The sequence below is a fragment of the Emys orbicularis genome, chromosome 5 (genome assembly GCF_028017835.1).
Source record: "Emys orbicularis isolate rEmyOrb1 chromosome 5, rEmyOrb1.hap1, whole genome shotgun sequence".
In the NCBI taxonomy this organism is placed as follows: domain Eukaryota; kingdom Metazoa; phylum Chordata; order Testudines; family Emydidae; genus Emys; species Emys orbicularis.
In genome coordinates this window covers 138,795,675-138,810,244 of record NC_088687.1, presented here as the reverse complement: position 1 = coordinate 138,810,244, position 14,570 = coordinate 138,795,675, and the positions used below count along the sequence as shown (strand labels likewise).

The window sequence follows — 14,570 nt, the reverse complement described above, 5'->3', positions numbered from 1 at the left end:
TTTTTAAATATAGGGTCACAAAAATCTGTCTTTACTTAGCATGTATGTTCTCAATGCAGTGCAACATCTAAATCTTGCTACAAGGAGAAATGACGGATCATTTGAAATGCTGTTCTCCTTTCAGTGCCATTTGCCTGCTCCAGTTAATGTTGTTTAGAATTGTGCCCAATACACTGATGGGAATAGACCCGTTCACATTAGACAGCCCTTAAATTGCTTGTGCTATAGTGTAGTTCACACACTTGTAGTCCCAACTGTTGATATCTACAAAGTGGATCATACAATGTTTTCTCTACTTGCACTTTGTACACCCACTTTTTGAGGACTTTATATTGAAAGTGGATCTCATTAAATGAGCTATGGTCTAGCAGCACGTATCAAATAAGCTGGCATGTAAAATGAAGCGATTATTGATGAGAGTAGTCTTGTTACGAGAACCTCTCACAGTGAGAATTTAAGGCTGTGATTTTTCAAAGGCATAAAGGACAATTAGGTGCATAACTCCCACTGACTTTCAAAGCATGATTTTCAGTGGAAATTGGGCAGTTAGCTGCCCTTTGTGCCTGTGAAAACCTCCCACTAAGTTGGTGCAGTTAGCAGGGACGCTAGCTTTCTTACATAAGAACGGCCATACTGGGTCAGACCAAAGGTCCATCGCGCCCCCCTGCCCTGACTCCACCCTTTCCCCACCCCTGCCCCCATTCCAACCCCTTCCCCAAAGTCTCCGCCCCCTCCCTGCCCCTATTGGTCCCCTTCCCCAAATCCCCACCCCGGCCCCGCCTCTTCTCCGAGCGCGCCGCATTCCCCCTCCTCCCCGCCGCGCGAAACAGTTGTTTTGCGGCAGAAGCGCTGGGAGCTGCGGGGGAAAAGCAGGCACACAGCGGGCTCAGGGGAGGAGGCGGAGGCAGAGGTGGGCGGGGGGGGCAGGGAGCTGCTGGCAGATGCTGAGTATCCACCAATTTTTCCCCGTAGGTGCTCCAGCCGCGGAGCACCCACGGAGTCGGCGCCTATGGTTTGCATGTGCTCAGTAGAGACTTGTTTTTTAGCAGCTAAAATCTCCTAGGATTCCATCCTCACTGAGCAGGCTCCGGTCTCTTACAGCTCCTACCTGTGACCAGACTGCATGTGCCATCCCTACAGAACTGTGCATGCTCCAGCCAGGGCTAAGGGCCAAAGCGGGACATTTCCCTATAATGGCTGCTCTGTGCCAGGCACTGGAATTGAGAGCAGGTAGCCTATCTCTGTGCTCTCAATGACCCCCTCTGCTGGTAACCAGGGAGCATGGAGGAGGAAGCAATCTGATTTTAATGCAGAGGGGAAAAAAGTTAGACAAGGGGAGAGGAAGGGTACGTCTTCACTTACATCCGGGTCCGGATGTAAGCAATCGGTTTTCTGAGTTCGATTTATCGCGTCTGGTTAAGACGCGATAAATCGATCCCGGATCGATCCCGGAAGTGCCCCGGATCGATCCCGGAAGTGCTCGCCGTCGACGCTGGTACTCCAGCTCGGCGAGCGGAGTACGCAGCATCGACGGGGGAGCCTTCCTGCCGCGTCTGGACCGCGGTAACTTCGGACTAAGGTACTTCGAATTCAGCTACGTTATTAACGTAGCTGAATTTGCATACCTTAGTCCGAAGTGGGGGGGTTAGTGTAGACCAGCCCGAAGAGTAATAGATTGGGACCAAGTCTTGTGAGACTGGGACTGGCTGGATGAGGAGACGGGGACTAGGAAACCGTGTGGGAATGTGGGCAGGAGGAGGGATGATGAACCTGACAAGGAGCTGGGAAGCGGGGGGAGAATGGGGACTGGCTGGGTAAGGAGACTGAGACTGGATGCGGAGAGGGGAAGAGACTGGGAATCGAAGGGAAGATTTGGACTTGGACAGTAAGCCCAGAGCAGAACCTAGGACTGGCTGGGCTGGGAGACTAGGGCTGGGATGAGAAGCCTGAGGAGTGGAGACTGGGACACAGAGTCAGTGTTGGAGAAGAGACAGGACTGGGAACTGGACAGGTTAGAGAGGATGGGGCAGAAGGAGTTAAAATTGGGATAGGCACAAGAATGTGTGAGACCCTAGAGCATACCCTCTCCAGAGCCTGGAATGGAACCCATGATTCCTGAGCCTGATTGTTCATCTGCTGAGAGCAAATATCTGTGAAATCCAGTAGCAAAATTGTGTGCATCATTCCCCTCTAGTGCTGATCCACATAGAGGATGACAACCTACTATTGCTGTCAGTTGTTCCATTAGCTCGAGTGACAGAGGTTTGTGCAATAGATCTAAAGATTCCAACCTTGCTGGTGACCCATATGGGTGTCCTTATGATGCCACACAAAGGAATTTTTTTATTTTGCTTTTTAAAATCCTAGACAGTTGCACCCAAAAACTACATTACAAGAACATTACTAAGATAGGAAAGACAAGCAGTCAAAACGTAGGACATGCCAGAATTAAGGTTGCTTGTGCAACCTTAATTCAGCCCCCGTGTGTGTATGTATTATGATACAATTCTTAATTACATGACCATATAACTACATGATCACAAACTATTTTTTTTCCACAGGACCCCAGACTTTTCCCATGTAGTTACTAACTGTGTGTTCTTTGTTTTCTGGGTGCTTGACTTAAGACCTGAGATCTCATTTTCAGAAGTGCTGAGCACTCACGTCCGCAAGTAAAGTTAATGGGAGCTTACTTTAAACATACAAAGTGCTGTATAATGCGAAGTACTGTGAAAAATCAAATTCTAGGTGTCTGAAATTGGGTACTTGAAATTTAGTGGAGATTTTTTTACCTTACTCTGTCCCTCAGTTTCCAAGCTCCCCATCTGTCAAATGGGGATAGCACCCCCCCATACCTCCCAGGGGTGTTGTGAAGATAAATTAACTTATGTCTGTGGAGCACTTGGCTACTATACTGATGAGCACCATGGAAAAGCCCATGAGGAAAATAATAATTCTGTCTTCAGAGCAGGGTTTGAAGAGTTTGCAGTAAATAGGCCCTGAGGCCATACATTGAACAATGAGGAGAAAACAAAATATTGAATAGGCGCTCATTCAGGGAGCACCACCCATCCTGTGCTCTGAATGAGGCAGGGGTCCTGTGGGGGATAGATCGCATGTGATCCTGTAATTAAAGACCGTATCATAATGCATACCTACCAGGGGGCCAAACTAAGATTACACAGGCATTTCCTAGCTTTGGAGCGTTTGACTTGATTAAGGTTGCAGTGTTCTTTAACACAGCTTTTTTGTGTGTCTATACAGCCGTAGACTGAGGGGGAATAAGGACCTCCTAGATCATGAGTTCAGGTGAGAAGGGGAGATCAGAGGACAGCAGGTTCTCCCACCGTGAGCAGAGTGGAGAGGGGTGGACAGAACTAAGCTGGCACAAGGGCAGCAGTGAATTACTCTCCTCTCCCTCCAAGGTGAAAAGTAGGAGCAGGGAAGGCATTTGACAGAACGGTGATTGAGACACAATTTCTTTTCTTGGCTCTTTTGGAAAAGGACTTACGTGCCACCTCCTTTACGCAGGTTGGAGTGAAGGCTCAATCAAGCAGTTTTGACAATACTTCAGCTCTACATGGCACGACCCATCTTCAAAGCACTGGCACAGTTATTTTGCTGGTACTGATGGTGTCTTTGATGGAACAATTCAGAAAAAATGCTGTAGATAGGTACAAGTGACATGCTGTGACTTACTGAAGTTTGATGTGTCTGACTAGATATTGCAGAGTCTGAATCTTTTTTTTTTTTCCCCAAGTCAAGGTCAAATTAGATGTAAATGCATTTTATATTTTTGCAGCAAAATCTTTTGCCATTCTTTGTTTAAAGTGGTTTTTTTTTTGTTTTTTTTTTTTATGGTTTGTGCAAGACACAAAATTGCTTCTCTGTATTGAAGCTTGGTAGGATATTTTCCAATGTGAAAATATAAATCTCATCTAAGGCAGCTGAAATCTGCAACAATACCACCAAAAATCCCTATCCCAAAACATCGTTAAACAAAAATCAAAACTCCAGGATAATTGAACAGATTCTGCTGCCTCCTGCAGCCTCGTCTGCATCTTTTTGCAAACAAAGTAGAAACATCACTGGGTCTCCCTTTGGGGATGGATTGTTGCCAGACTTTTCAGTAAATTCTTGCTAATCAATTGCTGAACTACAGAGTTGGGAGAGAATGCAATGTATTTGCCTGCCAGACAGCTAACAGGAAAATAAAAAATGTTTAGCTGAGATCATGGGCAAAATGTGAATGGATTTGAAGAAGAATTAAAAAAGGAAATGGAAAGTGTTATGTCTGCATCAATCAATTGATTAAAGGATCCCAAGTGATTGTGGCTTCCTAAGCCACAGGCTTCTATTTTGAGGAAAAAATAGAAACCTGCTCAAATAGTGTCTGTGTTGTTACTTTCCATGAGACTTTTATAATCCAAACGTGTTTGGTTTATTTGTAAAATTTCAAGAGGCACCAAGTTTTGTTTGCTTCCACCCTCTCCCCCCCCCCCCCCTTTTTGCTCTGAAGAGGGAGGAATGATGAAACTGGACATTTTTCTAATCAGGGAGGTGATTGTAGTGGGATGAGTTTTGAGGCTGAACATGTTGCCTTGCCAAAAACATACTCACGTTACTTTTCTATTTTCATGGATTCCACATCCCCCATTGCTTCCAATCCCTCTTCAAACCCTCCCACCCCTTCTACTTGCCATCCCCTCAGTTTTGCTGTCTCTTTCAACAGAAGATCAACAAGGTCTGGCATGATTTAGTCACTCCTTCCCAGTCTTAATAGCCTCCCATCTGTCTACCGCGTCAGATCCCCACCAAGACTAAATGTCTGCCCTTCACCTGCCCCTTAAACCCCACTCCTTTCTAACTGTTGACCTCCCTCTACCTTCTTCCTTGACCTCTCACTTTTTTTTAATGAAAGCTGGCCATGGTCTTCCCTACTCTATCTGAATGTCCCTTCCATCTACCATCCTCCCTCTGCTTCTTTCCCTCACTTCCAAATCTTCCCAGTAATGGGGTTGGAACTTACACCAAGTCAACCATCACATCCTCCTTCCTTCCCAAAATCTTGTCCTCTGTTTGTTTTCAGGACTGACCACTGCTGCTCTGTGCTCACTTAGGCCTTGTCTACACTGGCAAGTTTCTGCGCAGTAAAGCAGCTTTCTGCAGTGTAACTCCTGAGGTGTATGCACTGCCAGGCCACTTAGTGAGCAGAAACTGCTCAGTTGCAGCGTTGTAACCTCCTGACGGGAGGTGTACAGTTTTCTGCGCCGGGGATACAGTGCCGCGGTGCCAGTGTGGACACCCTGGTCGATTACAGCGCTGCAATTGGTCTCCACCCTCACAGTCCAGCCCTGCAGACTCCCAGTACTCACTGCACTCAGCACCCATCCCTCTGCAGTTTAGCCCTGCTGAACAACTGTACCAGCTGCACTGTACTCCAACGGACAAGGTTGCATATGATACCTGGACATACACAAATCTTTAACCATCCCGGGACCCCACCTCCTCCTGGGACCCTCCCTTCCCCCATCCCCCTTAGTGCTGATGTGGTTATTTTTTGTTTCTCTCTCCTCCGGTTATTGTTTTTAATAAAAGAATTGTTTTGGCTTGAAAGCAATCTTTATTCCATTAATTGAAAGCAAACAGAACCCTGAAAGAAACAGGCAATTTTCTGAAACCTTCACAGTGCATCGTCTGCACCAATCACAATCACCTCCTAGCATTACAAGCACTGCACTCCCGAGCATAGCAACAAATATTAGTGGCTTTCAGCTTCAAATTGCTGCTTCAAGGCATCCCTGATCCTTATGGCCCCGCGCTCTGCCCCTCCAATAGCCCTGTTCTCTGGCTGTTCAAATTCAGCCTCCAGGTGTTGAGCCTCTGCGGTCGAGCCCTGAGTGAAGCTTTCACTCCTCCCGTCACAAATATGGAGTGTACAGCATGCGGCTATGAGCATAGGAATATTGTCATCGGCCAGGTCCAGCCTCCCATATAGGCAGTGCCTGCGGGCCTTTAAACGGCCAAAAGCACAGTCAACAGTCATTCTGCATTGGCTCAGCCTGTTGTTGAACCGCTCCTTGCTGCTGTCAAGGTGCCCCGTGTATGGCTTCATAAGCCATGGCATTAAGGGGTAGGTGGCGTCTCCCAGGATCATAATGGGCATTTTGACCTTTTCCTACGGTGATCTTCTAGTCTGGGAAGAAAGTCCCCACTTGCCGCTTCCTGAACAGGCCAGTGGTCCGAAAGGTGCATGTGTCATGCACCTTTCTAGACCAGCCTGCGTCCGTGAAACGCCCATGGCTAGGTGGTCTGGTGCCAGAATTGGAATATGTGTGCCGTCCATCGCCACTCCGCAGTTAGGGAAGCCCATTTGTGCAAATGTCACGCACGTTGCCCAGAGTCATGGTCTTTCAGAGCAGGATGCGATTAATGGCCCAGCACACTTCCGTCAACACGAGTTCAACGGTTGACTTTCCCACTCCGAACTGGTTAGTGACTGATCGGTAGCAGTCTGGAGTAGCCAGTTTCCACAGTATAATCACCACGTGCTTCTTCACAGCAGGGCAGCTCTCATTCTCGTGTCCTTGTGCCTCAGGGCTGGGGCGAGCTCATCACACAGTGCCACGAATGTGGCTTTCCTTATCCGAAAGTTCTGCAGCCACTGCTCGTCATCCTAGACATGCATCGCGATGTGATCCCGCCACTCAGTGCTTGTTTCCCAACCCCAAAAGCGGCATTCCACTGTGGTCAGCACCTGCGTGAATGCCACAAGCAATCTCGTGTCGTAGCTACTACGCATGGTGAGATCAATGTCGAACTCCTCTTGCCTTTGTAGTTTAAGGAATAACTCCACTGCCACTCGTGACATGTTAGTGAGAGTGAGCAGCATATTGGTCCACAGTGCGGGATCCATTCCTGTAGACCGAAGATGCAGAGTGCGCAGTACACAACCCGTTGAAAGATGGCGCCAAATGCAGACGGAAGCACAGGGATTGCTGGATACGAAGCAATGCATCATGGGGCATTGGGACAGGACGCCCCATGACCCCCTCCACCTTCCCACAACTCTTAGCAGCAGAAGAGGAACAGATGCTCTGTGGGGTAGCTGCCCAGAGTGCACCACTCCGAATACCACTGCAAGTGTGAACACGCTATTGCACAGGGAGCTGACAGTGTGTACACACAGTTGTTTCCCTTCAGCGCTCTCTGAGTGGTGATATAACTCTGCCAGTGTAGACATACCCTTACTATCTGATTGCTTTCCTAGCCCACTGCAATTGGCTTAGTCTTATCTGGAATTGAGTATCGACCAGCTTGTGGCCATCCATGCCTCAGTTGCACTCAAACATTGAAAGACACTCAACCACATTCCGTTGGGCTGGGCGAGTCAGATACGAAGCTGTGAGTTAACAATGTACTTAAACCATTGTAACCCAAGTATAAATCCTTACGAGGCTCTCCTCAACTGCACACATTGCATAAGAGGGGTGACAACAAAGAACCAGGAAGCAACTTGGGGAAGAATAGCAATTGCCCCAAGCAATCTTCTGGAGTATCTGTCAGACAGAAAAGAATAAAGTCAATTGTGGGGAGCCTTGTCCACTTCCACCAGGGACTGTAATGAGTCAACAGCACCTAATTACCCACAGTATCTAAGGCAGCTGATAGAGCTAATGATATGTGCACGGACACCAGGTATTATCCATTCCAGCAGTGAAATCATCAACCAGCATAAAAATTGCAGTATCTGTGCCTGACTTCGGTCAGAGCCTTGCTTGACAAAGTTAAATGAAACCAGCTCAGTCTCAATGCTCTGAGAGTTTTCTTGCCACAACCTGTTCTATATAACCTTAAACAAAAATGATCAATTAGATACCGATTGGCTGGATTGCCAGTGTCGAAAGATGAGCTTCCTTGAGCACAGGCCAAACACATGCTTCCTTTTAAATCAATTGACAGCCTGCCCTCCTCAAAGGAGGCACTGATAATTTCAACCAGCCGAAGACTCAATACTTGCCAACTGGCCCCCAACTGCATGGGAAGACTAGGATTCAAAGCAGAGACGGTGGCATGAAGTTCTCCCAAAATGTCCATAAGTGGCACTGGCTTAAATTCAAGCAGTGGAGGTCTAGCTTTTGTCTCCTCCAAGCGTTAACACCACATCATGGACACAGACAGTTTAGTCTAAATTGGATTGATTTCAATCCACAAAATTACCTTGCAATGGATGGACTTGCATCAGAAACTGTGGGAAGACTGTCCAGATTAATTGGGCATTCCACCACCTAAATAAAATTTGCTGATGGAGCCACCACAGTGCAATGCTACGATGGATACAGGATCCCTCCAGGATTGTCCTGGAATCTCCAGGAATTAAAGATTAATATTTAATTAAAGATTGTCATGTGATGAAACCTCCAGGAATACGTCCAGCCAAAATTGGCAACCTTGGTCACAATCCCCAGGCATACCCCACCCTGCAGCTCTCAGCTGTTTGCTGCTCCCTCTCCCCATGGTCGCAGCTTGCAAGCTCCAGGAGCTGCTGCACAGGGAGAGGGCCCGGGTGGGAAACCCTGACCGAAATCTGGTGGGGCTGTGTGACCCTATATGCCCCCCTCGTGCATCGTCTTTGCGTTTTCCCTCTCCCATGAGCTGTTGCAGGTAAATCATGGTGAACTGTGAGGAAGAAGCTGGGGAATAGGGTTGCCTGAAGGCTGCTGTTTTGACAACCAAGCAGAAAACATTATTATCTGGTCCTGGGAATAATACATTCTCCCCCAGAGCCCTCTGGAAGCCCTCGAGTAGGATAATTTGAAATTGTAGAAATGGTTAAGCATGTCCATTATACCATTTGTAGAAGATAAAGTGTGTGTGAGGGAGGAAATAAAGTACTTAACTTGTTTCTCATAGTGGGGAAGGACAATGAAAAGTAAACTTTGAGGGGTTTTTTTGATGTAGGTAATTTTGTATATTCTTGTTCTAGAAGGTGCACTCAGAGACTCCTGGTAGCGCTCCTCTGAGGTGGTGGGCCTTACATAAAAACCTGAATAGACCCAATGAACTCCTTTCTGCAGAATGGAAGCTGGCGTAGGCTTCTGATCCTAAACCAGAAGATGCATAATGGGTATCTTCTGAGTCAGCACATTGTGCAAGAACAAGCCTCAAAAGATAATTTGCAACAGGAAGTGCTGAAGTTCAAGTGTCATAGTTTAGAGTTCCTGTTTGCGGTCTCGAAATTAGGGAGTTCTTTGTTTTGTGGTGGCAAACTGTCAGCCTGATGTCCTGAAATATGTATTTGAGTTTAAACTCTTCTTCTTGGCAGTCTTTTTTACATCTAGATTTCTTACAAGGATTAAAAAAAAAAAAATGTTCCATTAATGTTATATTGGTTTCTATTCAAGTGGCTTTTGTTTCTGTTCTGAAACTAGTTGCTTTAGCTTGCTGTTGTCTCTAAAAACACATTAATAAAATATGTCCATATATTTTGTCTGTGTGCTATATATTACTTGCCACAAAAGGGCTGGAAATTGCCTAAATAACTTTTCTGGTAATATAAAACTTGTTAATGCATCACATTTGATTTGAAGAATTACACTGCACCAGGGTATTTCAGTTGGTTTGTAATAAAAGGAAGTGGTGAATGAGACTAGATTAGATTAAGCTATAATGATAATGCTGCAAAAGGATCTAAAGTTGTCTCTTGTAATTAATAAATTTGTCTGCCTTTTTGGTGTATCATTTCATCTGATCAGCCATGCCCCTGTTCCTTACCCCATTAGGACACAACAATTAAGACTTGTCTTCTTCTCTTGTATCCGCTACCTCCTTCCCTGCAAGATAAAATGCTTGTAGCTCTTTCAGTTTTCAAATAACGAATCCAAAGTGAAGTTTCTGTATTGCTAGAAGCTAGATTAAATGGTAAACCCTGGCTTTCTGACTTGGATGGGTTCACTGGAACATGAATGGAGCAATAGAAATGCTCACTTGTAGGTCATCTGTTTGGTAGCCCAGAAAGATAGACTGACGTCCCAAAAGATGGATGCATTTGTGCTTTGCAGATATGGGGCCTACATTTTTTTTTCTCCCCCTCCACCCATCTCATAGCTTTTGAGTGGCATGTCTAAAATGAATTGTTCTCAATCCAGCTTCAGTTGGACAAGTTTCAACATCACAGCCCCCTACCCCTACCCATGTTGCATTAATTAGCACCATCGTTGGCAGTCTGATAATAGAGATCAAGTACTGAATGCACATTGGCATTGAACTGCCTCCTCATAACTAGACCCAGCCTCTAAAGAACAACATTCTTTAGGTTTGTAGGGACGCTTGCACTGCTGCTACTTATGCTACGTCTGTTCTGCGGCCAAATGGGAAGCTTCATTCTCCACGACTATTGCTCCTTCCCCTTTCACCAGTGCTATAGTCACACAGTTAATGCTTGAAAAAGAGAATTTCATAACCATAAGCAAATACATTTTTGATGTTTCCATATAGCGTATATAAATGAATTTTACCATTTACATAATGTGTTGTATTTTATATATTTTTTTTAATTTTTTTTTTTTTTTTTTTTTAAGAGCAATAGTTTCCAACACAAGTTACTTGACTTCTCTGAATTGTTTGCTACTACAGCCTGTGTGAGAGTATTAGGGCTTGTCTACACTTACCGGGGGATTGATGCGCAGTGATCAATACATCAGCAGTCGATTTAGCGGGTCTAGTGAAGACCCGCTAAATCAACGGCAGATCGCTCTCCCGTCAACTCCTGTACTCCACCTGAACGAAAATTGCAAGGGGAGTCGGGAGATGCTCTCCCATCAACATAGCGTAGTGTGGACCACGCAGTAAGTGGATCTAAGTACATCAACTTCAGCTACGTTATTCACCTAGCTGAAGTTGCGTAATTTAGATCAATTCACCCCCCCCGCCCTCCCCCCCCGTAGTATAGAGAAGGCCCAGGGGTGGCAAGTTTGTATAATTTTTGGTGGTGCCCAGAATGGGTCCAAGTCCTGCCCCCGTCCCCACACCTGCCTAAGGCTCTGGGAGGGAGTTTGGGTGCGGGAGGGGTGCGGGTTCTGGGAGGGATTTTTCGGTGTGGGAGGGGGTGCAGGAGGGGGTTTGGGGTGCAGGCTCTGGGAGGGAGTTTGGGTGTGGAGTGCGGGCCCTGGGCCGGTGTAGGAGTCGATGCGGGCTCTGGGAGGGAGTTTGGGCAGGGGCAGGCTCTGGGCTGAGGCAGGAGTTTGGGGTACGGGAGAAGGTGAAGGGTGTGGCGCTTATCTCGGGTGGCTTCTGAAAGTGACCTGCACACCCCTCTGGCAGCGGCTCCTAGGTGGAGGGGCAGGGGGTCTCTGCACACCGCTGCCCGCAGGCACCACCCCCGCAGCTCCCATTGGGCGCAGTTCCTGGCCAATGGGAGCTGTGGAGTCAGCTCTCGGGGCGGGGGCAGCGTGCGGAGACACCCCCCGGGGCTGCAGAGACGTGCTGGCCGCTTCCAGGAGTGGTGTGGAGCAAGGGCAGGCAGGAAGCTGCCTTAGCCCCACTGTGCTGTCGGTGGTGGTGGCTGGGGGTCCCCAGGCCCTTTTAAATCATCCGGGGGCGGCAGGTGGGGCCGGGAGACGCTCCAGGTGAGGCGCACAGGGGCAGCAGGTAAGGCCGGGGGAGAGACCCAGCCCAGAACATTGGTGGAGCCGGGCCCCCAGGCCCTGAATATTCCTGGAGCCCGGGCACCACGGGCCCATATAACTTGCTGTCCCTGAGAAGGCCTTAGAGGTTTACTGATGCTAACATATAGGGCAGCATTCTTCTCCAAGGCCACGGTAGAGCTCTATTCTGGTCTGATGTGTTTTCTGAATGTGAGGAACGCCATAATGTAACAATTTTGAAGTAGCAAATCCTCTTGCAGGCTTGAGGAGATGTCACCCACAAAGTAAAATTGCAAAATATTCCTTTTTGTTTTGCTTGTGAAAAGGGCTTGATATAATGAGGGACCTTTTCATTGTGGTCTTGGTTCGATTGCTTGTGAAGGGGCAAAGAGTATAATGAAGACGTGTTATTTTTATTTGCAGGTTATCTTAAATGTGACACCGATGACGGCTGTGAGAACAAAGAAGAAGTAGGAGGAGAAGAGCTCTTTGACACTGTAAATTCCTCAATTGTTTCCGGGGACAGCATCAGATTCTTTGTGAATGTCAATTTGGAAGTACAACAGAATGTAACTGGTAAGTGCATTGTGTTCTCTACAATCCTTATTGAAATGTGAGGAGGTCAAACTATGCGTGCCTCGATCTCCCTATTTTTCTGCTGAAGACTTCCCCTGATACGTATTTGCCCAACAAAAGCTGTGGTATCCAAGGGAGATTTTCAAAGTCACAGACATCAATTAGCCATCTAACTACTATTGACTTTCAATGACAGATACCCAAATACCATTTGAGCCTCTGAAAAGCTGACCCCAAGTGCATGCCTAGAAGCACCCATTGACTTCAGTGAGAGCTGCTGCGTGCTCAGCATTTTTGAAAATCGAGATATTTTTATGTAGGTGCCTACACATTTTAGATAGGTGTAGTTCTAAAAGTGGACTTGGGAGACAGATTTAAAGGACCCATTTTTGAAAGCATATACCTCCGTGTACACTAAGTTCTCTCTTTTTGTTTTGTTTTGTTTTTTACTTTCAGTGAGTGTGAGGGGGTGGTGAAATGAGGTTGAAGTGGGTTTTCTCTTGAGCTCTGAAAGTACTGAGGTGGACTATCATAATGACCTCTTCTAGAAGTGAGTTCCATAGCTGTGGGCTGGATGCCAGAAAAAGCTCTGTCTTGCATTTTTCAGTGGAATCTGAATAAAATAGGTTGTTTTCCAGTAACAAAACTTTTCTCTTTCACATCAACATTTGTAAGGCTTGGTCTACACTACAGAGTTAGGACAACGTAAGGCAGGCAACCTAATTATTAGGACTGTCGAGAGATTTAAAAAAATTAATTGCGTGATTAATTGCACTGTTAAACAGTAATAGAATACCATTTATTTAAATATTTGTTCATGTTTTTTACATTTTCAAATATATTGATTTCCATTACACACACAGTATGTGCTTACTTTATATTATTTTTATTACAAATATTTGCACGGTAAAAAAGAAACAAAATAAATCGTAGTTTTCAATTCTCCTAATACAAGTACTGTAGTGCAATCTTTATCATGAAAGTTGAACTTACAAATGTAGAATTATGTACAAAAAATAACTTTTATTTTTGAATGCAATGCAAAGCTTCAGAGCCTATAAGTCCGCTCCGTCCTACTTCTTGTTCAGCCAGTCGCTCAGACAAACAAGTTTGTTTACATTTGCAGGACATAATGCCGCTCGCTTCTTGTTCACAATGTCACCTGAAAGTGAAAACAGGTGTTCACATGGCACTGTTATAGCCGGCGTTGCAAGATATTTACGTGCCATATGCGCTAAACATTCATATGTCCCTTCATGCGTCAATCACCCTTCCAGAGGTCATGAGTCCATGCCGATGACGGGTTCTGCTCGATGACAATCCAAAGCAGTGCAGACCGATGCATGTTCATTTTCATTATCTGAGTCAGATGCCACCAGCAGAAGGTTGGTTTTCTTTTTTGGTGGTTCAGGTTCTGTAGTTTCTGCATCGGAGTGTTGCTCTTTTAAGACTTTTGAAAGCCTGCTCCACACCTCGTCCCTCTCAGATTTTGGAAGACACTTCAGATTTTTAAACCTTGGGTCGAGTGCTGTAGCTATCCTTAGAAATCTCACATTGGTACCTTCTTTGCGTTTTGTCAAATCTGCAGTGAAAGTGTTCTTAAAATGAACATCAAGTGCTGGGTCATCATCCAAGACTGCTATAACATGAACTATCTGGCACAATGTGGGTAAAACACAAAGCAGGAGACATACAATTCTCCCCCAAGAAGTTCAGTCACAAATTTAATTAACACATTATTTTTTTAACAAGCATCATCAGCATGGAAGCATGTCCTCTGGAATGGTGGCCGAAGCATGAAGGGACGTACGAATGTTCTGCATATCTGGAACTTAAATACCTTGCAATGTCAGCTACAAAAGTCCCATGCGAATGCCTGTTCTTACTTTCTGGTGACATTGTAAACAAGAAGCGAGCAGCATTATCTCTCGTAAATGCAAACAAACTTGCTTCTCTTAGTGATTGGCTGACCAAGAAGTAGGACTGAGTGGACTTGTAGGCTCTAAAGTTTTACATTGTTTTGTTTTTGAGTGCAGTTACGTAACAAAAAAAAAATCTGCATTTGTAAGTTGCACTTTCACAACAAAGAGATTGCACTACAGTACCTGACTGAGGTGAATTGAAAAATGCTATTTCTTTTGTTTGCCATTTTTACAGTGCAAATATTTGTAATAAAAAATAATATAAAGTGAGCACTGTCAACTTTGTATGCTGTGTTGTAATTGAAATCAATAGGTTTGAACGTGTAGAAAAAAAATCCAAAAATAGTTAAGATTTCAATTGGTATTTTATTGTTTAACGGTGCGATTAAAACTGTGATTAATTTTTTTTTTTAGCTAATCGTGTGAG

At 45.6% G+C, this 14,570-nt stretch overlaps 1 protein-coding gene across 1 annotated transcript in view; it reads left to right on the top strand.

Moving 5' to 3' along the window:
* The window catches only part of SLC4A11 (solute carrier family 4 member 11), a 152,231-nt gene that overhangs the window by 27,284 nt on the left and 110,377 nt on the right, over window positions 1-14,570 (top strand). The window contains exon 4 of the mRNA XM_065405750.1: window positions 12,069-12,221. Within this exon, the coding sequence (XP_065261822.1) occupies window positions 12,069-12,221 (153 nt within the window). The remainder of the gene's footprint in view (window positions 1-12,068; window positions 12,222-14,570) is intronic.